At 44.9% G+C, this 22,512-nt stretch overlaps 1 protein-coding gene across 1 annotated transcript; it reads left to right on the top strand.

The window, feature by feature from the left end:
• The first annotated feature begins 2,121 nt into the window (after positions 1–2,121).
• Positions 2,122–22,073, top strand: LOC138822730 (coiled-coil domain-containing protein 174-like). The gene is made up of 11 exons (XM_070015639.1): positions 2,122–2,227; positions 2,819–2,923; positions 3,469–3,569; positions 7,174–7,232; positions 9,923–10,106; positions 12,424–12,519; positions 13,868–14,010; positions 14,374–14,468; positions 15,292–15,424; positions 17,258–17,416; positions 19,009–22,073. The coding sequence occupies exons 1-11, from the start codon at positions 2,186–2,188 to the stop codon at positions 19,302–19,304; spliced, it is 1,413 nt and encodes a 470-aa protein (XP_069871740.1). The 5' UTR covers positions 2,122–2,185; the 3' UTR covers positions 19,305–22,073.
• The last annotated feature ends 439 nt before the right edge of the window (positions 22,074–22,512 follow it).

Below are 22,512 nucleotides of genomic sequence, written 5' to 3'. Positions count from 1 at the left end.
AATGCTAATCAAAGCTAGTTACTTTGTCATCCAGGACCCAGGCTTCCATAGCCTTCTGCTTCATCCTGTGCCCTTGCTTGGAAGCTAATTTTCTTAGGTTCCACCTAATCTTTTTTCACACATTGGACTCTGCTCATTCATCCCTGCTGAGTAATTTATTGTCAGAGACAGTGGCATTGGAGAGGGAACAAAGGTGTGAAGGCACTGTGGGCTGGATGCGTGGGGGAGGCACACTGTTCACTTGCAGAGGCAGGATATGTAGAAAGTGGTTTTCACATGTTAAAAGATGCCCTGGACTAAACTAAACCTGTTGACTTTACCGTGTATTGAAATATTCCAGTAGTAGTACTGGCTGAGCTCAGCAGGTCTGGACTGCAACTGTATCCCTGGGAGCTTTCCCATTGGTAAGCAGGGTCTGGTTATGGCAGGTAAGAGTAGAGCTGGGTAGCTGTGCTTGTGGGAAAGTAATTGCTGTCTGTTTCAGAAGGTCATCTCTCCCCACCTAAGAGATTCAATACACAAAGAACATCCTGTAGAGATAACAAGAGGAAGAGAATCCATTAGCCACCCAGTCCTACATCCTGGGGACCCAACTGGGGTGAGAACCAACTGGCACTCAAAACACTGCAAAGCATGCAGTGTGACAGCACAGACTACTGTTAGGAATGTGCCTTCTGCCTGGAGGCCAGAGCCCAGCTCAGCTCAGCCGCTGAGCCCAGCAGGTGATGTGTGCGTAGAACTTCAGTCTGCACCCCATTTCCATCTCTTGAGCTCACACATCCTGTGTGCCGAGCTGGAAAAGAGGAGAGTCAAGGCCTGGAGGGTGATGGGACATCTCACGGTAACTAAAGGGGTGCAGGTGGGTCTGAGCCCCAGGCTCTAAATGGGAAAGCCTGGGCTCTTTTGCCATTTTCCCCAGCAGACCTAGGTCCGTGCCTGAGACGCTACCTGAGATGGGTTGGCGCTCTGAAAAGAACGCCCCGGGGACGGCTGCATCCTCACTCATTTACCTAAGTTAACCCTCAGTAGGTCTCATGAGGCAGATAGAGATGTACTGCCATTTGGAAACTGAGGCACAGACAGAGGACCTTGCCCAAGCTCACAGAGCCAGCGAATGGTGATACTGCAATTGCTGCGCCCGAAGCCAGGTTCCGGCGTTCGTGTTCTCACAAGATGCCGATGTGTGGAAGAGGAGACACAAAACTCGTCGGGATGGGCTGCGGCGCCGCGGAGGGGCGGGGCGAAGGGGCGGGGCGCCGCGGAGGGGCGGGGCGAAGGGGCGGGGCGCCACGGAGGGAAGGGGTAGCGGGGCGGGGCGCCGCGGAGGGGAGGGGCGGAGGGGCGGGGCGCCGCGGAGGGGCGGGGCGAAGGGGCGGGGCGGGGCGCCGCGGAGGGGAGGGGCGGGGCGCCGTGGAGGGGCGGGGCGAAGGGGCGGGGCGCCACGGAGGGAAGGGGTAGCGGGGCGCCGAGGGGCGGAGGGGCGGGGCGCCACGGAGGGGAGGGGCGGAGGGGCGGGGCGCCACGGAGGGAAGGGGTAGCGGGGCGGGGCGCCGCGGAGGGGCGGGGCGAAGGGGCGGGGCGCCACGGAGGGAAGGGGTGGCGGGGCGGGGCGCCGCGGAGGGGAGGGGCGGAGGGGCGGGGTGCCGCGGGGCGGGGCGCCGAGGGGCGGAGGGGCGGGGCGCCGCGGAGGGGAGGGGCAGGGCGCCGCGGAGGGGAGGGGCGGAGGGGCGGGGTGCCGCGGGGCGGGGCGCCGAGGGGCGGAGGGGCGGGGCGCCGCGGAGAGTCACTAAGCACGTGAGTGCGGGCGGCCGCCACTGAGGGTGACACCCAGCCTTCGTCTCACGTGACTTCTGTGAAACTCGGTCGGCGCGGGCAAAGCGGCGGCGTGCGGCGCGCGGCGGGTCCGCAGGCAGCCTCGCCCTCCCTCCCCCCCACCCCCGAGACGCGGCCGGGCGCGCCCTTCCCTTCCCAAGATGGCGGCCGTGACCGCGCCCTTCCCGCCGGCCGCACGTCGGTCTCAGCCGCGGACCGTCCCAAGATGGCGTCGGCGGACGCGCTTAAGATGGCGCCGGGGTCACGCGGTCGGCGTCGTCACCGCTCACTTCCGGCCGCGCCGGGCGGCGTTCGCGGACCCTCGGCGTTCCTGGGAGGCGGCGTCGGCGCCGCCCGGCCGGACGGCGCGGCCATGGACCGTCGGAAAAAGCCTCTGGACGTGACGGCGTCGTCGGTGAGTGTGGGCCGGGCCCCGCGCCTCCGCCCCGGCCCTGTGCGGGCCGGGAGAGCCCGGCTGCCCTCGGCCTCCCTCCCCTCACACGGGCCCGACATGGCGGGGCGGGAAGGGCCGTGACGCCGCTCCGCCAGCCGAGCGGGAGAGCGCTCCGGCCTGACCTGGCGCCCGGCACTGCGCACGCGCACACCGCTGAGCCGTCACTGCCGCTTTCCACAAGTGTTTACAGGATACGCGCGACTTACAGGGGATGCTCGTACACACACACCCCCTGTCCGTAGAACAGCAACTGTCGAGCCTTTGCTTGGTGACACCCCCCTGTAACGCCAGCATGTAGGAGGTCGAGGCGTTCCAGGGCAGCCTGGATTACACAGTGAGACCTTGACTCAAAAACACCTCGAGTCTGAAGAGGACACACGTAAAAGTCGTAGTGTCGCTCTCCCCTCGCTACTGGAGAGCTGGACTGAGATGTGACTCAGTCCGAGTTCATTTAGAGGAAGTCGAAGTACTGCTTCGAGAGTTACAGTGACAGCAACCCTTTCACCTGCGAGAATTGAAATATTTTTATTTACTTACTGGTTTTATTTCCAGTTGGTAGATCTTAAGGCTGAACTCTTCCGAAAACAAGAAGAATTCAAACAAGAAAAACTTCTGAAGGATTCTGGAGTTTTGGGAAAACCCAAGACAACTAATAAGGTAAAATAAAAAATCTATCTCTGCTGATTGCAAACATGAAAGTTACACCGTACTAAGATTTTTTGAAAGCATCAGTATTGTATATACCATAAATGTGATAAAAGAAAAAAAACCTACTTGACCATTTGCATACATAGTCATTTAAAATAGAAATCAGTAAAATGTTTTCCAAGCACATTATAATACTTTCACAGATTATTCACATTCTCATGGAAGATAATCTGTTATAGGTTTTCTGTATCCAACCCCACTCCTTTCCCCAAAAAATCAGGGTCTTTGAGTTGTAAATAGCTTTTGAGTTTTATAGGCAAGAGCATCCACTATCTGTATGACTAATTCTCTGTAGTATATACATTTCTGTTAACATGTTGAACTAGAGCAAAGTTATGAGGTGGAGAAGACAGTGGAGAAGCAATTGGATGCAGTTAGTAGAGTTTGGGCTCTTAGCCCCAGCTGTGCATGTGCAGATCTCCTATTTAAGACAAGAGATTTTTTTTTTCTCTCAGTAATGTGGTTCTGTTTTGTCCTTTTGAATTTTTCTCCAGAAGCCAAGTATTTGGAACAAACAGAACACAGGGATTTCAAATAGAGCTGAGAAGGATGTTGAGCAGAAGATTGAGGAACAGAAGACTTTGGACAAAGCAAGGTACTGTTACATTGAGGATGCCCAAGCAGTGTTGGTTTCACTCTTTGATGTGCAGATGTGATGCACATCAGTTTTTAAGCCAAATACACTTATAAATACACAGTTGATCCTCAATATCTGAGGGGCATCTCTTAGATCCAGTACCCCATTCCTTTTTCCTTCAGATATCTAAACCTGAGGGTGCTCAGTCCCTTATATAAAGTGTTAGAGCGTTTACATATAATATGTGCAATCTTTCCTTACACTTCCCTGTCCTCCCTAGAGGACTTAACACTGTAGTTGTTACACTGTAGCATTTAGGGAATAATAATAATAACCACAACAAATCCGTATATTTTTAGTATAAGCAAAAGCAATATTGCAGTCTTTTTTTTGTTTTTTTGTTTTGGTTGTTGTGGGGCTTCAACTCAAGGCCTGGGCGCTGTCCCTGAGCTTCTTTGTGCTTAAGGCTAGCACTCTATCGCTTGAGCCACAACTCCACTTCTGGGTTTTTTTTTTTTTTTTGTCGGTCATGGGGCTTGAACTCTGGGCCTGGGCACTGTCTTTCAGCTCCTTCAGCTCAAGGCTAGTACTCTGCAACTTGAGCCACAGCACCACTTCTGGTTTTCTGAGTGGTTTATTGGAGATAGAGTCTCACAACCTTTCCTGAACTGTGATCCTCAGATCCCAGCCTCCTGAGTAGCTAGGATTACAGGTGTGAGCCACTGGCACCCAGCACTTACACTTTTTTTTGAGTGGTTTATTGGAGATAAGAGCCTCAAGGAGACTGCTCTGCCCAGGCTGGCTTCAAATCAGGATTCTCAGATCTCAGCCTCCTGAGTAGTAGGTTTACAAGCAGGAACCACCAGCACCTGCCTTATTGCATTCTTAATGCAGCACATATCAGCAACAATGTAACATGTTTCTGAATATTTTGACTCCCAGTTAATTAAATATAGGTTTATGCAGGGTCAGCCAGCCTCTTAAAAATAAGAGGCCATGCATGTTACCTTTTTTTTTAAATTAATTTTTTAGTTATGATGGTACTTGGATTTGAACTCAAAGCTTTATGCTTGCTAGAAAGGAACTCTACCACTTGAACCATATCCTCAGCTCTTTTTGCTTTTGCAGCATGAGCTAGTGTACAAATTGTACCTTAACAAAACAAAACATTCTTTGCTTAAGGGTCCTGCTTTGAGCTTTTGTTAGATCATTATGCTAATAACAATATTTATGCCAGATGCCGGTGACTCAAATCTGTAATCCTAGCTACTCAGGAGCCTGAGATCTGAGGATTGCAGGTCAAAACCAGGCTGGGCAGGAAAGTCCTTGAGACTTTCATCTCCAATTAACCACCAGAAAACCAGAAGTGGAGCTGTGGCTCAAAGTGGTATAGCACTAGTTTGAGCAAAAAGACCTCAGAGACAATAACCAGGGTTCAAGTTCAAGCCCACAACTGACTAACAAGCAATATTTACTTACTTTTATAGTTCTAGGAACAGAATGCATATTGAACAAAGCACTCTGCCACTGAGCTTTACCCCCACCACTGCCCTTGTCAGCACTCTTTGATCTCTTTTTTTTGGGGGGGGGGTCCAGTTATGGGGCCTGAACTCTGGGCCTGGGTGCTATCCCTCAGCTCTTCAGCGCAAGGCTAACGCTCTACCACTTGAGCCACAGCGCCACTTCCGACTTTTTTCTTTTTGCTTATGTGGTGCTGAGGAATCGAACCCAGGGCCTTATGCATGCAAGGCAAGCACTTTACCACTGAGCCACCTTCCCAGCCCTGTCAGCACTCTTTGAAGAAGTGTCCCATGTGTTTTTGGACTAGATGATATAATGTCTAGCATCATAGACCCCAAACTTGCCCTCTCCCAAAGAAGAGAACAAAGATTACTATAGTACTCTTCACCTAAATTCGCAAATAACGTACTTTCTCATTTCCTTTTTTTTTTCTTTGCTCCTTCCCTTTTCTTCTCCACCCCTGCACAGATGTATAGGTACAGGGACACTGGAGTGTCATGACACTTTATCTTAGAGTTATTTTCATCATGTCTTGCAAGTTCCAAGACATTAGCTCACATAGTCACAATACTGCTATCATACACAAGAAACGTAACCCTGGTAAGACAAATTTAGCATTTTGTGGTCCATATTTCAGATTATGCAGTACATTTACATCCTATATAGCTGTTTTTACGTTCAGGATTTAGAGATTACATATTATATTTAGTTATCAATTCTCTTTGGTCCTTGGGATGGTTAATGTTTTTTGGTTTTGTGTGCATGTGTGTGCCAGTAGTAGAGCTTAAACTCAGAATCTGTATGCTATCCCTTAGCTTTTTTGCTTGAGGTTGGCACTCTGCCACTTGAGCCACATCTCTACTCCTGGCTTTTTGGTAGTTAATTGGATAAGAATCTCATGGACTTTCCTGCCTGAGGTGGCTTTGAACTGGGATCCTGAGATCTTAGCCCCTGGAGTAACTAAGATGACAGGTGGGAGCCATGGACACCTATCTTGATAATTAATCTTGGTTGTCCATGTGACTGGGCTGAGCAGTGCCTAAAAAATTAGGAAGCCCACCTCTGGGGTATCTGTGCGGTGTTTCCACGGATGATTAGATCATGAGGGCTGAGACCTAGTGAATGATAACAGTGGATGGATTTGAATTTTGACTAGGCTGTTGAATAGATATTGGAGGTAGTGGGACTTTGGAAAATGGGACCTGGTGGCAAGAAGAGGTCACTGGGTGCATCCAGCAAGGGTGGGGATTGTTTGGCCTGGGCCCTCAAAATCATTGGTATGGGACAGGACAGGACAAGACAGACTCGTGTTTGTGCGCTGCCAGGGGCCTGTCTGTCAGTATTGATAATTCCTTGTATGACCCTCCAATGATGTTATAAATACCTGAATGTCCCTTAGAAGAGAAAAGATTTCCCACTCTGCCTAGCCCCTTCCTGTGTTCACTGTGCTTCCTGGCTGCCATGAGTTAAACAACCTCCTTCACTGTGTCTTCCCACCACCATGATGGACTGAAACCTCTGAACTGAGCTATTTTTAAATTAAGTCCTTTTATCTCAAAAGGAGTTTTTGTCAGGTATTTCATCACAGTGATGCAAAGTCTGACTAAAACAAGCCCTTTAATCTATTATAAGTCTCTTGCCTTTTTGTTGCTTGTCATTGTATTGACATTCCTGCTGGAGTCCTAACCATTCTGCCCAGATTGAACTCAAAACTGTGATCCTTTTCATCTCTGCCTTCACAGTAGCTAAGATTACAGGCAAGAATTACTATGCCCAGCTGGCCAGTAATTTATGTGGTATTTCATTCTCACAGTGCATGGTCTACAGGTGTTTGCCTCTAGTACTCAGAATGTTACCAGAATTAATACAAGCAGAGAAGCTGCTTATTCCGTTGCCAGTGTTGCTTATTAGTGTGTCACGGTATTGTTCATGCTGTTTTTAACATAGATGTGTCCATATCTAACAAGTGCCAGGACAGGGCAGTCGGTGCTGGTTGCACCAGGCACTGGGGAAATGGCTGTGATTGGGCTGGGGATGTGGCACCCTCACCAGAAACGGCAGTTGTAAGACTATTCCTAATACTTGTCTTTTTTTCTCCTAGGGAAAAATTAGAAGAAAAAGCCAAGTTATATGAAAAAATGACTAAAGGAGACTTTATAGGTAATGTCAATAATTTATTTTCTGTATTTACTTCATTTTCTGTAACTCATAGGTAGCATGGATATTAATATGTTTAAAGAGCTGTAAGAAAAGGGAGAGATTTTTGCCTTCAGTGCTGCTCCAAAACAGGATAGGATAGTCCACTGATTGCCCAGTGGCTACAGTGAGGCAGGTGTCACAGAGCCCTTCATGGGTCTAAAAAGGTTTCAGTGGGCCATCGTTATGTTATAGCTGAAGTTTAAGGTTAAGTTTACATCTTTGTTTAAGTAAAAAAGAAAGTAGGTGAGAGTTAGAGTTATATCACTGTGTCCAGGTTCTTTTCTCCCATTTTTCCTCTTTGTTTTATTTCTGTGAGGCGCATATGATTGCTTTAAAACAATGGGAATAACATACCTCTTCTTTTTCAACACTAATTTGGGTTAAAAAATAGTAGGAGGGATTTTGAGAGGCAGGACACTTTTCATTGTCAGAAGGGAGGAAGAATGATGGTGTGCTTAGGTTATTTTCTGGACATATAGCATCTTTGATACTGCCTTAAGGGTTTTGGCGAACTGGGGAATGGGTTCTGTGGTAGGAATGGTATGCGAGTAGATCAGCAGGGCATGGACAGGGCCAGCACTGAGCAGGGCCATCTTCCCTAGCTGGGGCAGTGGCCCAGTGGTAGAGAAGAAGGCTGGGTGTGGGCCAACCAGTGTCCCTTCGCACACAGACACTCAAGAGCTGGGAGGTGTGGGAAGGCTTTGCTACTTTTCTGCAGAATCAGTTGGTGATTGTCACCAGGTGGCCTCACCAGTGTGCTCCTGCACCTGGGCTCCAGAGAGCACGTCTCTTCTCTGAGATAGTACTACACTCGGGTTTTTTTTGTTTTTTTTTTAATTTAATTTTTTTTTTATTGTAAAGATAGTATACAGAGGGTTACAGTTACATGAGTGAGGTAATGAGTACACTTCCTCTTGAACATTGTTACCCCCTCCATTGTTCTCCCCCTACCATCCCCTCCCTCCCTCCCTTCCCCGGGGTTCTTTTTTTTTTTAATTGTGATTAAGTGATTACGTAATTTCCGGAAGTTCACAGTATTGTGGAATGATGATACTCATTTAAAGTCACAAGTTCATTCTAACTTTCCTGGAGCAAATTGTCAATCACAGTCTGTAATATATAACGGTGCTCACATGTTATATACCATATATGTGATCAGCAGTATGGGGATATTTAGTAGTGGTTCGACCAGATGAATGGGAGTTCTTTGTTTCTTAAGTCCTGTTAGTTTTGTCATATCACCTAACATTTTGGATTTAGCATCCACTTATCAGGGAGACCATGTACCGTTTGTCTCTTTGTTCTTGGCTTACCTCGCTCAACATGATTCCTTCTAGCTCCATCCATTTCCCTGCAAATGCCATTATTTTGTCCTTTCTAATGGCTGCATAATATTCCATTGTGTATAGATACCACAGTTTTTGGATCCATTCATCTGTGGTGGGGCATCTGGGTTGTTTCCATATCCTAGCTATTGTGAACAGTGCTGCAATAAACATGGAGGTGCACGTGTCCTTGTATATTGGTTCCTGTTGTTCAGGGTAGATGCCTAGAAGTGGTATGACTGGGTTGTAAGGGAGGTCAATCTTTAGCTTTCTAAGGACTCTCCAGACTGCTTTCCAAAGTGGTTGTGTAAGTGTACATTCCCACCAGCAGTGTAATAGGGTTCCTCTTTCTCCACATCCCCTCCAGCATTTGTCGTTGGCTGATTACTACACTCGTTTTTGTTGATTCTGGCTTGAGTCATTGAAACAGAAACCAGGTCCAAAGGACTGTGGATGTCCAGATCTAGTCTGGACAAGGCTTCCAGCCTGCATCTTGATGGCAATACTGACCTGTGTGCTTGAGCCAATAAGCTTCGGAGACTCTCCTCTAAACGGGATTACAGTGCTTGCTGGTGACAGAGACTCTTAGTAGCTGCTCAGTATATCTTTATCTGTGTCCTCAGAGAAAAATACTCACTTACCTTAACCATAGCAAAACTTCACATGATATTGTCTGCAATTATGTGAGCTGTCCTGGGTGAAATTAAACTAACGTTGTGGGTTGCTGTATCCTGGTCAGCATGTGTCTTAGCTCCTCACATGCTCTTCAGCCCCAGGGCAGACAGTATCCTGTAGAGCGCCGTGTGTTCTACAGCCTTGTCCATGAGCTTGAAAGAAGTTCAGATGGCTACTTTTACCTGAGTTATGACCTGCAGAACATTTGCCCTGCCCATTACCTGGTTAATAAGGGGCAAAGGTACAGCCCAGTGCTTAGAAAGGCTGTTGCACCTGCAGATCCACTGTCCTGATCTGCAGCAGAAGAAATGCTATTCTGCTCCTACAAAAGTCACTGAAAATGAGGGTTTTGGTGGTTGTAAAATGGTGTTCTGAGACTGTATTGCTTGCTCAGATGACTTATTGAGTAAGAAGAAAAATTTGGGGCTTTTAAAAGATCTTTTTGTGTGTGATCCATGTTTCCAGTGGCCAGTTGACAGCTTGCTCTTAGGTGCCAGTGCCCTGAGTCTTTGCAAAGCACTCTAGGGTGGAAACACTGTGAACCATGGGCACCTGAGCTTCCAGGCAGTGAGCGTGATGACTGTCTGCCAGTCCCAGGCATGGTTTTCTTCCTTGATGTCAGTAACCTGAAAATTGATTTTTGTGTCCTAGATGAGGAAGTGGAAGATATGTACCTTGTGGATTTCACACAGAAGATCATAGACAGACGCAGAGAAATGGAGGCGTTTGGTGTCAATAGAGAGTCCTTGAAAGGAATAGAAAGGGATGATGACGAAGATGGCGACAACCTTCCTGAAAGAGACATACCTCCTCCGCAGGACCCTAGTGAGGAATGGTGGGTGATAGCGGGAGAGAGCAGAGTGACACTTTCAGATTTATGTTAGCTTTTTGTTGTTGTTGGTCGTGGGCAAGCCCCGTCCAGCATGTTTTCTGCTAGTGAGATGTGGATGCTACCTTCTGCTCCCTATGTGACCTCAACCAAATTCCTGACTTCTCTGAGACCCAGAGTCTTATCTGTGAAATAGAGATTAGAGTGTCTCATTCCATGTTTCCACAATCATTTAGCATTAAGAGATAAACAATAGGGGCTGGGAAGGTAGCTCAGCGGTAGAGTGCATGCCTTGCAAGCATGAGGCCCTGGGTTCGATTCCTCAGCACCACATAAACAGAAAAAGCCGGAAGTGGCACTGTGGCTCCAGTGGTAGAGCACTAGCCTTGAGCTGAATAGCTGAGGGACAGCGCCCAGACCCAGAGTTCAGGCCCCATGACCGGCAAAAAAAAAAAAAAAAAGAGAGAGAGATAAACAATCTAGGCTGCCCAAGAATTTACTCTCTGGAGCATAAACAGATACTCTGTAAAGCTTCATTTTTGAAATCTTCCTGGGTTTTCTGTTTATGTGAAGGATGCCACATCCTTACTGGCTTATGAGTCAATCAAGTCAGTAGAAATTAGAAGGAAGATTCCATTGTAATTATTTTCTCTCCCTAGACACTCATTCCGCACACAGGACATTGCTTAGAGACTTAATAATCTTGACTGTGACCTGCTGTCAAACTCCGTGTCCTCATTATGGGGTATTTCTTAGAACTTGCTTAGGACTGTTTGTGGCATATTTTGTCATTTTATCAGGCTGTGATCCTGTGGGCCGTTGTTTATAGGAAGCCAAGTTCTTATGTTCAAATACTACTGAAGGTCTGTGGTAGTCCAGAAATAACACTCTATTAAGATAAAACAGGTGGCTTTCTACCTACCTTCTAAAAAAGCTTATGTCTTAAAGAACATTTGGCCACTGTCTGGCTCTGCTGTAGGAACAAAGAGAACATGTATCCTCTTTTATCAATGCCTTCATCATCTGAATGCTCATCTGATCTTGGATGGGCTTCAGAAAAATAGTAAGGACTTCTCACATGTTTCCCACCTTCCCCAAGAGATGGGGCAGAGGGGAGCTCACTCTGCCTGGAAGCTCCAAGCTTGCCCAGGCAGCCAGGCTGCTCAGTAAGCAATTACTAATGAAACAGAGCCATTGCTGACTGCTGTCTTCCTTCTCTGCTGACAGGATCTGTTTTGGAGGCCCACTGAAGAACAGAATACTTTGTGATTGCTTTTCTGAAAAGAAATCACATTTCCTTTGAAAGCTCATTTTATTTTTGCTTATTAATGCCTATATGATTACAAGCAATTTGTCAGTGATTTGAGTCTAGGGACAATGCAAAGCGCCACATGCTACCATATATGAAATAAGACACACTGCAAGTATTATTTTAACACTAAATGCTAGAATTATAACAGTTCATAAAATCCTTGTAACAGTAGTTACATTCCAGGTGGTGGAAAAATCTTCCTGTAAAAATACTGTAAATTACACAGACCATCTGGCCTGCTGGTTTCCTCCCATTCACTTTTTTTTTTTTAATCTGCTTTTAGCAGTTGGAAGTTTCATATCTGTGGCAATCAGCTATAAACTATAGTAGTAGATTTCTGCATTTTTAGATAATGGGCTAACAATGAAAATCAGCATTACTTAAGAGGAAAGAGACTGATGGACCTTGAATTGGTTCACTAGTACCTATTGGTTCCTGTGGTGTTGTCAGCATCCTGCAAAAGGCTATGTGAGATACCTTGCATTGTATCTTATTGTAAATAAAATGTTTTCTGTGAGAACCCACAGATCTTTCCTATTGGTAGAAAGTCACAGAATTTCATGTGCTGTGCTGTTTGCTGGCTGCCTTGTCTCTGCTGTGTAATTAGGGCAAAGATGAAGAAATAGGTATAGTGATTGCTTCCTTCTAATAAAAATACCTGAAAAATACCACCTCTTTTAATCAGGAAATCTGTAACACAATGGAAAAAATTGTACCGATGAGAAGAAAGCAGGGCAGAATTAGAAAGTGGGTCTTTTAGAAAACATGTTCTTAATGGTAGTGATCTCTGAGGTTCAAGGTTCTTGGTAATGAAGTCATATTATTTCTTTTTTATTAAAAATGTTATTTATATGTTTATCAAACCACAAATAATTGTTTAGATTGAATTCTTTCAGCTGACTTTAAAATTGCATTCACAAGGCCTGCATTTCTTCACTGCACTAGCTGCCTGACAGAGAGACCTGCCCCTGTGCACCAGACTTTGTCCCTAGCCTCTCACTTTCCTTTCAGGGTGGACTACGTGGACTCTCTGGGGCGGTCTCGGCGCTGCATGAGGAAGGACCTGCCAGACCTGCTGGAGATGGACAAAAACCTTCAAGGGAGACTGTAAGTTTTGGTGTGCACCTCTTACCAGGAGACACTGTTTAATCACTGCCAGTTATCTTTATTGTTCCACAAAGATTTTTTTTCTGATGTTTGAGAATATTTACTGAAGCACTTCAGTGGATAGAGTATCTGTATGCACATGAGCCACACCCAGGAAACAGTTTCCATGGATTATCATCTCTTCTATTTTGCCCAGTATTAGGGTTCTTAATTGCTTGGCTTGCTTATATAGCTATACCACTGCAATCATGCATCCAGCCTAGTTTTTTTTTCTGTTTCTTATATATTTATGTGTGTGTGAGAGAGAAAGTGGAGAGGGTGCGGTGGATAGGGCTAGAATGAGATGACTTGCTAAAATATTTGGGGAATATCTGTAAAGTGCCTACATTTTTTTCATCACAAGTAACTTTTGTGTGAGAATTGTTGGAAGATGCTCCATCTTGTCGGAGCCTTCCAAGCCAGGAATCTTACAGGTAGGCCTGGACTCAGCAAGAAAGGGAGAGCAGAGACCATGGCCATCTGCCAGGACAAGAAGTGGTGCCTGTGCATGGGGTTAGGCCCTCCCTAACAGTTCCTAGGAGTTCTTTCTCCTTGCCGGTGCTGCCTCTTTTTTCCTCCTCCCCAGAACCAAGATGAGAAGGAAAGTTATGTCTTTTTGGTTTTCTTTTGTTTTTTTTTGGTTTTGATTTTGTTTTAGATAGTGTCTTGCCATGTCCCAGGCTTGCTTTGAACTCATGATCCTCTTGTCTCTTAACTCCCAAGTGCTGAGACTACTGACATGTACTACTACAGCCCATTGCTTTTGTCTTGAATGCTGAGGCAAGACACCAGTTTGCCTGTATAATACATCTGGCTCTTGATTTAAAAGGAAAATACCAGTATTGTTGATCAGAAAGCTTTGCTAGGTAACTGTTGTCTTTATCAAATAGTGTTTCTTGGAGGTGGAGGTGGGGCACACCTGTGACCTCAGCTCCCTGGGAAGTGGAGGACTGCAGTTGACAGCCAGCCTGGGCAGAGTCAGTGAGACTGCCTCAACAAATGAGCCAGGTGCAAAATAGTCATGTCTGTCATCCCAGCTGGGCACGGATCCTATTTGTATAATAGGATTGCTGTTCATTCTGGCAAATATATGAGACCCCCACCAGAAAAATAAGGAAAGAAAAAAATATTGAGTGTGACTAGTGACAGACAGAGCACCTGCCTAGCAAGCTCCACGCCTGGATTCCAGCTGTAGTGTCACCACTAAAATGTGTCTGTGTTGTTCCCTGTCCAGATCCAATGGATTGAGCTTAGGCACTGCTTTCCCACAGTCTTTTTGAAGAGTTTTTTTGCTCTGTTCTTCTACTAGCTTTGTTAGTCCTGCGAATGAGAAAACCTTGTTATCTGAAGACATGAGGAAAGAACTTCAGCGCCAGCAATGGGAGGAAGAGGAAAGGGAAGCCCTGAAAAAGCCAGTGGGGCCCGTCCATTATGAAGACATCCGAGAAAATGGTATGCTTGTCCTCCAGTGCTCTGAAAGGACTGCTGTCACCACCTGCCAACAGCTCTGACACAGAGGTCAAGATGCTGCTTTGGAAATTCAGATAATCCCTCTGTTTATAGAAAAAAAAAAGACTAGAAATTGGAATACCTTCCATTACATAGAAGTTCCATTACATTTCCAGAGAAAAGTAGGAACAGCCATAGCTAAAATTTATGCATCTTTGTTATGTTTATCACATGGGACACAATGAAAACTAGTTCTAATTTTTTTTAAAGTGTGTAAATATCACTGTGTTTCCTTTAGGTTAGGAGATCTTGAGTGTTTTACTGATAGAGTCATCTAATCTTTTGAATAATTTTGACTTATTTCAGAGGCCCGACAACTCGGTGTTGGATATTTTGCCTTTGCCCAAGACAAAGAGTTGAGAAACAAGCAGATGAAAACTTTAGAGATGCTACGGGAACAGGTACAAATTAATTCAAAGTCAAATTAAGGATTTCAGTAACTGGTTTTCGTTGGGCTTGTTGTGCAGAAAAAGCAGCAAATAAAAGTAGGAATTCAAAATGCTATAGTAGGTCGTGTAAAGGTTTCTTGTGCTTTTAAACTTTAAAATTAGAACTGTGTCAAGCTACTCAGGAGATGGAGATCAGGAGGGTTACAGTCCAAGGCCAGCCTAGGCAAAAACGTTAACAAGACCCCCTATCAACAAACAAGCTGGCGTGGTGGTGGCGTAGGCCTCCTAGCTACATGGGAGGTATATGATGTGAGGTTGGCCAAGGTAAACAGTGCAAAAATAAAGGGGGGGGGGGGAGAGAATAAAGAAAGGAGTAACACTGTCCACATGAAATGTACTTAATACCCGACTTATGTAACAGTAGCCCATCTGTCTATCACCTTTCTAGAAACAATTAAAAAAATTAAAAGTAACAAAAACAAAAAAACTAAAGCAAAGATGCTGGGGGCTATGGGTCAAGCAGTAGAACACTGTTGACCTAATTCAAACTCCCAATAGTACCCTCCTCCTCCCCAAAAGAAACTTTTCAGACCTAATGTGACTTTCATGTTTTAAATCTGCGGTGTTTTGGGGATGGTTTGAGTAAGAAAATAAAGTTTCTTTAAGGGAAAACATCAGATGTTTGTGTAATAAGTTTGTTTTCAGGGTCTCAAGGAGAGCTTTTTAGAGATACTGTGAAAATCAGTCTTTTCGAAAAAAATCATTTCATTCATTTAAGCAGAAATACTGTACATTTGGCTTCAAATAATTTTGTAACTTTCTATATCCTGTTAAGACAACAGATCAAAGAACAAAACGAGAAAACATAAAGGAAAAAAGAAAAGCTATGTTAGAAGCAAGACTTTCTAAGCTTCGACAAAAAAAGATGAAGAAAAGCAAAGAAGATGGGGCAGGAGAAGAAAATGGAGGTAAGTTGTGTCTTGCTTGCTGAATTTCACGGTGAGCATGCTCGTCCCATTGATGCTCACTGATGGGATTGGCATTGTGGGAATCACCACTTAGTTTTATCTGTAGGCAGAAAATGAACTTTTGAGGCACTGCTAGAAGCAGTTTTTAGAACAAAAGTGGTACAGAGTGACACTCTAGTCCTTTTCGACAGTAGACAGAGATATTAATAAACTATATATGGGGTTGTTTCCTGGAATGTCATTTTAGTAAGGGAGACTTAGGCATTCAAAACATAGATATAGACTTAGACAAAGGCATCTAAGGTGAAGTTCAATCTTGTACATATGTAAGTGTACATAAAAAAATAAAAATTGTGTTGAGTGCTTTTTGATGTTTTGAAACAAGTATACATTGTGTAATCTTTAAGTCAGGGTGAATAGATCTGTTTCCCCAAATAGTTACCATGTCTTTGTGGTAAAACCATTGAAAATTCTTTCTTCTAGTTTTTAGATTTTAATTTTATTTGTGATAATATAGTCTCAAAAAAATATGTTCCCAAAGTTGGGAACTAAAGAATTTAGCGAAATGGTTATAGGTAATTTTCCAAAGCATTGTGCCCTAGACTGGGATTGGGAGCTTGGAGCACGTGTCCCTGGGGAACACCACAGAGCACCCCAGGCAGTCAGCCTTCTCTTCCTATGTGTGATGGCCGGACTCTGAACCAGGCAACAGACACCCTTTCCAGAATGCCTTCATGAGCACAGAAGGCTGTTTTCCCTCTTCAGGGTGTGGGGTGATCAGGGTATCTTAGTAGCTCTGCCTCAGAGCTCATCACATCCTAGGCTTCTCCCATCTTGCTGTTCCCCAGTGCTGCTCCTGATGGCAGGGTCAAAACTAGGCTGTGCTTAGCACAGGGGAAGTTGGGAAATGACCTCTCATTTGAGGCGACCACACGCCCAGCTGAACCTGGACCGTTTTATTACCGAGAAGATAAAGACAGTAGGCCATTTTATAACCTCTGGACAAAACTTTACCTTTGAAAAGTTACAAACTGGAAAATTATCTATTTAATTTCATTAAATGGTATCATGGTAACATGTTAAGCTCTGCATATTATTTGTTTTTATTCTGTCTCTGGGATATGCCAGGAGATGTGAAGTGCCAGCATAGTGGGTTTTTGTTGTGTTTGTTGTTTAAATATTTTCTTTAAAATTTAGAAACTTTAGAAATGGCCATAATTGAATAGCACATTGTAGGTTATGGCTCCATAGCACCCTGACTGTGTTTGCTTTGTCTGGGCTTGATGCTTTACTTGGCTAATTTGGGGTTTTCTGATCCTTTGATTGTTGGCTTAGGAAAACTTGGGGGGCATAACAGAGCAGTCTTTGAAATCTCTGAACCTGGGTTTAGAGTCCTTTTTTTTTTTAAGTTACTTTTTATTGTAAAGATACTATACAGAGGGGTTACAGTTACATGAGTAAGGTAATGAATACATTTCCTATGGAACATTGTTACATCTCCTTTGTTTTTCCCCTACTATTCCTTCCCTCCATATCTCCCCAACTCCTCCTTCTACCCTCCTCCCCCGAAGTTGTAAAGTCCGTTTTCAACATTGAGTCCTTTCTTAACATTGAGCTGAGTCTTCCTCAGTGTCAAAGTGGGAATAAAATGGAATACTGCATTTATTAATTTGTTATGAGTTCAATAACTAGTTGTATATAAAGTGCTTACACAGCCCGCCACCTGGGATGTAATAGGTACTCTATAAATACTAGATGTTGCTTTTACTCTCAGGACTAGCATGGTCATTTAAAAAGTATTACAATGAGGTCTTATTTCCATATGTAAAACAGATGGAGACATTATTGGACCTTTGCCATCAGAGGCAAAGGCTATGCCAGCTCCAGCTCCAGCTCCAGCTCCCCAGAGCAGCAAGGTGGAAGTCATCATCCAGGAGAGGAAGGATACCAGGCCAGGAGTACCTCACGTCAGAGAGTGGGACCGAGGAAAAGGTAAGGGAGAAGGTGTCAGGTGTGAAACCTTTTCCAGTCGGCAGCCTTACGAGGGTGCATTGTTTTACCCAAGTGTGATTCTGGTATGGTGCTGTTGTTTATGGTGCTGGGATCGAACCCAGGCTCTCGCACATGTTGGGCAGGCCCTCTGCTGAGCCACCCCCAGCCCCTTGGTGAGTATTGAAGGTCCTTAGAGGTCTAAGGAAACCTCAAAGTCTTAAACTTGTTTCTTTTCCACACTAGTCGGGAGACCTGTAAAATGCAAGTATAAAAGAGCAGGGTCTGCAAAGGCATCATGCCAAAAGGATGGAGCTCCTTTTGTTTTATTGGGTTTTTTGTTTTATTGAAGCACAAAGGAAAAGTTTAAATTAGTGCTGTTTTTGTGTGGCGTTATACTGTAGAATGACAATTTAGTTAAGATTTGTACACATTTCTTCTGTGTCTCAACGAAAGACAACAAAATTCAACAAAAGATGAAAGTTTATGTTTTGGTATGATATACCGTATCTTGTCAAACAAATGATTTGACTATTCCATTTTTTTCTTTTTTTCTCTTCAAGTGAATTTTAGAGCCTTTTTTGACAGTCTTCAGAACCTGCAAGCCTTTTCACAGTCTTTCTCTAATCTTTCCATATCTTAAAGTCACTTCTTGATTGTAAATGTGTGTATGTATGTATGCATATGTGTGTACGTATACACAAATGTGCCAGCACAGGGGCTTGAACTTGGCCTTGCCCTCTCACTTAAGTATCTCATACTCAACTATTGTTCTACCTCTTGAGCCATATCTTCAACCTGGCATTTTGCTGATTAAGTTGAAGGTAGAGTGTCTCAGAATTTTCTGTCCCAGCTGGCTTCAAACCTTGACCCTTCAGGTCTCGGCCTCCTGAGTAGCTAGGATTACAGGAATGAGCCACTGATGCCTGGCTGCTAATACTATTTGTAGATATAAAATACCACCCCCCCTTTTGTTGGTTGTAGGACTTAAACTCTGCCTAAGTGCTGTCCCTCAGCTTTTCAGCTCAATGCTAGCACTCTACCACTGGAGCCAAGGGCCACTTCTGGTTTTCTGAGTGGTTTATTAGAGATAAGAGTCTCACAGACTTTCCTACCCGGGCTGGCTTTGAACTGTGATCCTCAGATCTCAGCCTCCTGAGTAGCTAGGATTACAGATGTGAGCCTCCAGCACCCGGCAATATAAAATATGTTTGACAAATGACAAATGACAAAGCTTTGTCATTGGCCTTTCTTATCTTCCAGAGTTCAGTATGGCTTTTTTTTTTAGGTCCTGGGGTTTGAACTCAGGACTTAGGTGCTGTTCTTGAATTTTTGTACTCAAATCTAGTCCTGTACCACTTGAGCCTACAGCTCCACTTTCAGCTTTTTGGTGGTTATAGAGTCTTAGGGACTTTCTTGCCCAGACTGGCTTCGAACCAGGATCCTTGGATCTCAGCCTCCAGAGTAGCTAGGATTACAGGCATGAAAATGGCTTTTCAGAAATACATGTATAAGCTAATTGGCAAATAATAACAATGAATTTATCTCGTAATTAATTAATCAGTATTCTAACTATTCTTTCTCATCTTCACTAGAATTTTCCTTTGGTTACTGGTCGAAGAGACAGTCAGATCTCCGGGCTGAGCGGGATCCTGAGTTTGCCCCACCATCAGATTACTTTGTGGGTCAAAAGAGAACTTCTTTGAGTAGCCAAATGTGGAACAGATCTGGACCTGCACCAAGTGACCCCGAGCAGCCCTGTGCCGAGGGCCCGGAGCCCCGCACTGCACACATGCCACCCCCGCCTGCTCGTGAAGCCACACCACAAGCCCCCACAGTCAATTTTGAAACGCTGGATGATATGATATCATACTATAAACAAGTAACATGATCTCCAACAGCATTTTGAACTTGGGTTTGTACCCTTAGTGGTGACTTCCTCTCCCAGAGGAGGAGAAACAACTTTGGGGACTGAAATGTACCTGTATCCTCTTTCCCTTTCCCGAGAAGGCACAGGCTGGTCCTAGGCTGGATTTATCAGTAGTGGGGAAGGTAAATGGGAGAATGGGAATTTTTCATTACCTTGCTGTGTATTTATTACAAATGGGTGTAGAAGAAACCTGCTCTGCTTCATGCAAGTGCAGTCCAGGCTTCTTTTTTGGGGGAGAGGGTCAGTCATGGGGTTTAAACTTTGGGCCTGGGTGATGTCCCTCAGCTCTTCATCTCAAGGCTAGAGCTCTACCACTTGAGCCACAGCGCCACTTCTGGTTGTTTATTGGAGATAAGTCTCATGGATTTTCCTGTCCAGGCTGTCTTTGAACCATGATTCTCAGATCTCAGCCTCCTGAGTAGCTATGATTACAGGCGTGAGCCACCAGTGCCTGGCCAGTCCAGGCATTTATAATGCTTTTTTTTTTTTGTCAGTTGTGGGGTTTGAACTTAGGGCCTATGCACTGAGCTCTTGTTTGTTCAAGACTAGCACTCTTACCACAAGAGTCTCATGGGGACATTGAGCTGTGATCCTCAGATCTCAGCCTTCTGAGTAGCTAGGATTACAGGCGTGAACCACCAGCACTGGGCTTACGCTCTCTATTTCATACCTACTCCCATGACTTAGATTTATGAATTATGAATTTCAGTCCTTTTGCAAACACTAGCATATTAGGTACCTTTATTTAAAGGTTCAGCATACAGGTTAGTTGGAGCATAGATCAGAAGGAGCTCTTGATTGTCCAGCAGGCAAAGGAAGAGTATCTTAAGAGAGGCAAAGTAATCCATTTCCCCAGAAGATCCTGGAGCTGGTGCAGTATTTGAAATAGTGAGGCCAGGGAGAGTGCCTTTGTAATCCAGGAAGGCTTTCCACATCTCTGTGCACAGTAGTTATCTGATGAAACATTTCTGGAGTCCACTGAGACTGGTCAGAGATTCAGTGGACTCAGTGCATCTTGGGTATAACAATTAGAGCTTTTTAGCTTGTCCTGTCCTCCTGCTGACACTCCAGACTGCCCTAGGCCTTCCTGATTGCATCAGATGTATGCTTGTGTGGAGTGAAGCAGGTAGGTCCCTGTGTCCTTACTATGAAGAGGTGTCCAGGTAGGCAGGGTTCCAAGGAATGGCACTAGGCTAGAGACCGCCCTGCCTCTGTCAGAGGGACCCCTGTATAGCACAGATAAGTAGCTGGGAATTGTTTGCCATGCCCATCCGACTCTCTGGGGCAGGCCCCAGGCTGGTGGGTGTCCTGTTGGAACTCAGCTTAAGTCTTCAAAGTTCCCTGAAGGAGGAAGTGGGAAGGAGATAGCATCCAGCCTCTGTGGCTGACTTCTCCAGCACAGTGGCGTCGGACAGGAGTGCCCTCATCCTCACTACAGATGACATACAGGAGCAGGGGAGAGGGTCAGCAACTGGTCACCAAAATGCCACTATGTCTAACCTCTACAGAAGTCATGCTCCAAGTGCTCTCTGTTCATAGCCTTGTTGCCTCAAGTGAAGCAGATTTGGACAAAAATTTTCTTACTTCTGAATCCATAGCATTGGCAGAGTTGCTACCTATTGTCATTCTGTCGGCCTAATCTAGCAAATACCTCTGAATAAATGCAAGTGTAACCCCACTAATTGAACTATCTTCTTTGCAGAAATTGACAAGCTGATCCTAAAATTCGTATGGAAATGAAAGGGATTCGGAATAGCCAAACAATCTTGTTAAAAGAACAAAGTTGGAGGACTTGCACTTGCTGATTTCAAGTCCAGTTGCAAAGCTGTAATACCTGTTGTGTCCTGGCATAGGCACAGATGGATAGATCAGTGCAATAGAAGTTAACTCATGGTCAGTTGACTTGACAGGAGCACCAGGACCATCCAATGGGCAACTAATAGTCCCTTCAACACATAGGGCTGGGACAACTGGATAGCAATTACTCCTACAAAAGACCAACTTAAATAGACTAAAGACCAACCAGTTGAAACAGCTTAAAGGACAAAGGAGGAAAAGGCAAAAAAAAACTAAAAAGAAATAATGACTATATGTTAAGAGTCATAAGAAATGGAAAAAGGAAGATGAGATGGGAAACAGGAAATAGACCATGAGAAAGATGTAGTGAATGTTTGTAAGGCAGGGCAAGTGAGGACTCAGGAGGGGGCTGGGAGGTGGGGGACGGGGAGGGGGGCGGCGGTGGTACCCTTGAAGGAGGGACCAGAAGATCAGCCAGATGGCATCCAGAGCCTACTTCAGGGTGGGCCCCCCAAGTGGCATTTTTGTCCTGGCCTAGAGCACCTAGTGTGAACAGAATCAGTTGTGCATGTTGGCTGTGACTAATAAGTCATGATTTCCCTGGGATTTGAGAGACTGTACAAGCCTATTCCTAGTACCTTCCTTGTAGCATAAATTTCAGTTTTTGTGAGTCCAGCTATATCCTGTTCTGCTTTAGACCCACAGTTCAAGTGTTAGTACCCCTTCAGGAAGTCTCCAGCTTGTTTGGTACCACTTAGTGTATCCAGCAGATGGCGTTGGTGTACTCAGATCCATGCTCTAAAGCAGCAGTCTAATAGAAATATAACTATAATGTTGTTTACGAAGAACAGTATTTTAAAAATCCGATTAAAATAATAAACCCCAATATCACAAAATAAAAAAATTAAAGCCAAATTAACTTGGATGTTTTATGTTCAACCCAAGCTGGCCAAAAGGTAGCATGTAGTTAATTCATGGAAATTATCAGTGAGATAATTTAAATTTTTTTACACTGTCTTCAGAGTGTCCTGCATCACAGCAAATATCTCCGTTTGAATATGCTCTCTGTGCTTTGTGTGTGTGTGTGTGTGTGTGTGTGTGTGTGTGTGTGTGTGTGTGTGTGTGTGTGTGTGTGTGTGTGTGTGTGTGTGTGTGTGTGTGTGTGTGTGTGTTTGAGATAGGATCTCAAGATACAGCCCAGGCTAACCTTGAACTCCACAGTCCTCATGTTTCCACCTCCCAGTCTAGGGATTCCGGTGTGTACCACCCATAGCCATCCATAGCTTGGACATTATGTGCAATATTTGATCCATATTGAGATGTCCTAAAAAAGACAGTTGAAGTATGTTCCAGTCCAAATTGTTCCCCAAAT

Source organism: Dipodomys merriami, unplaced genomic scaffold (assembly GCF_024711535.1).
Source record: "Dipodomys merriami isolate MVZ:Mamm:240054 unplaced genomic scaffold, mDipMer1.0.p SCAF_114, whole genome shotgun sequence".
NCBI classification, from domain to species: domain Eukaryota; kingdom Metazoa; phylum Chordata; class Mammalia; order Rodentia; family Heteromyidae; genus Dipodomys; species Dipodomys merriami.
The sequence above is the reverse complement of the archived record's forward strand: the minus strand, read 5'-3'. Positions and strand labels throughout refer to the sequence as shown.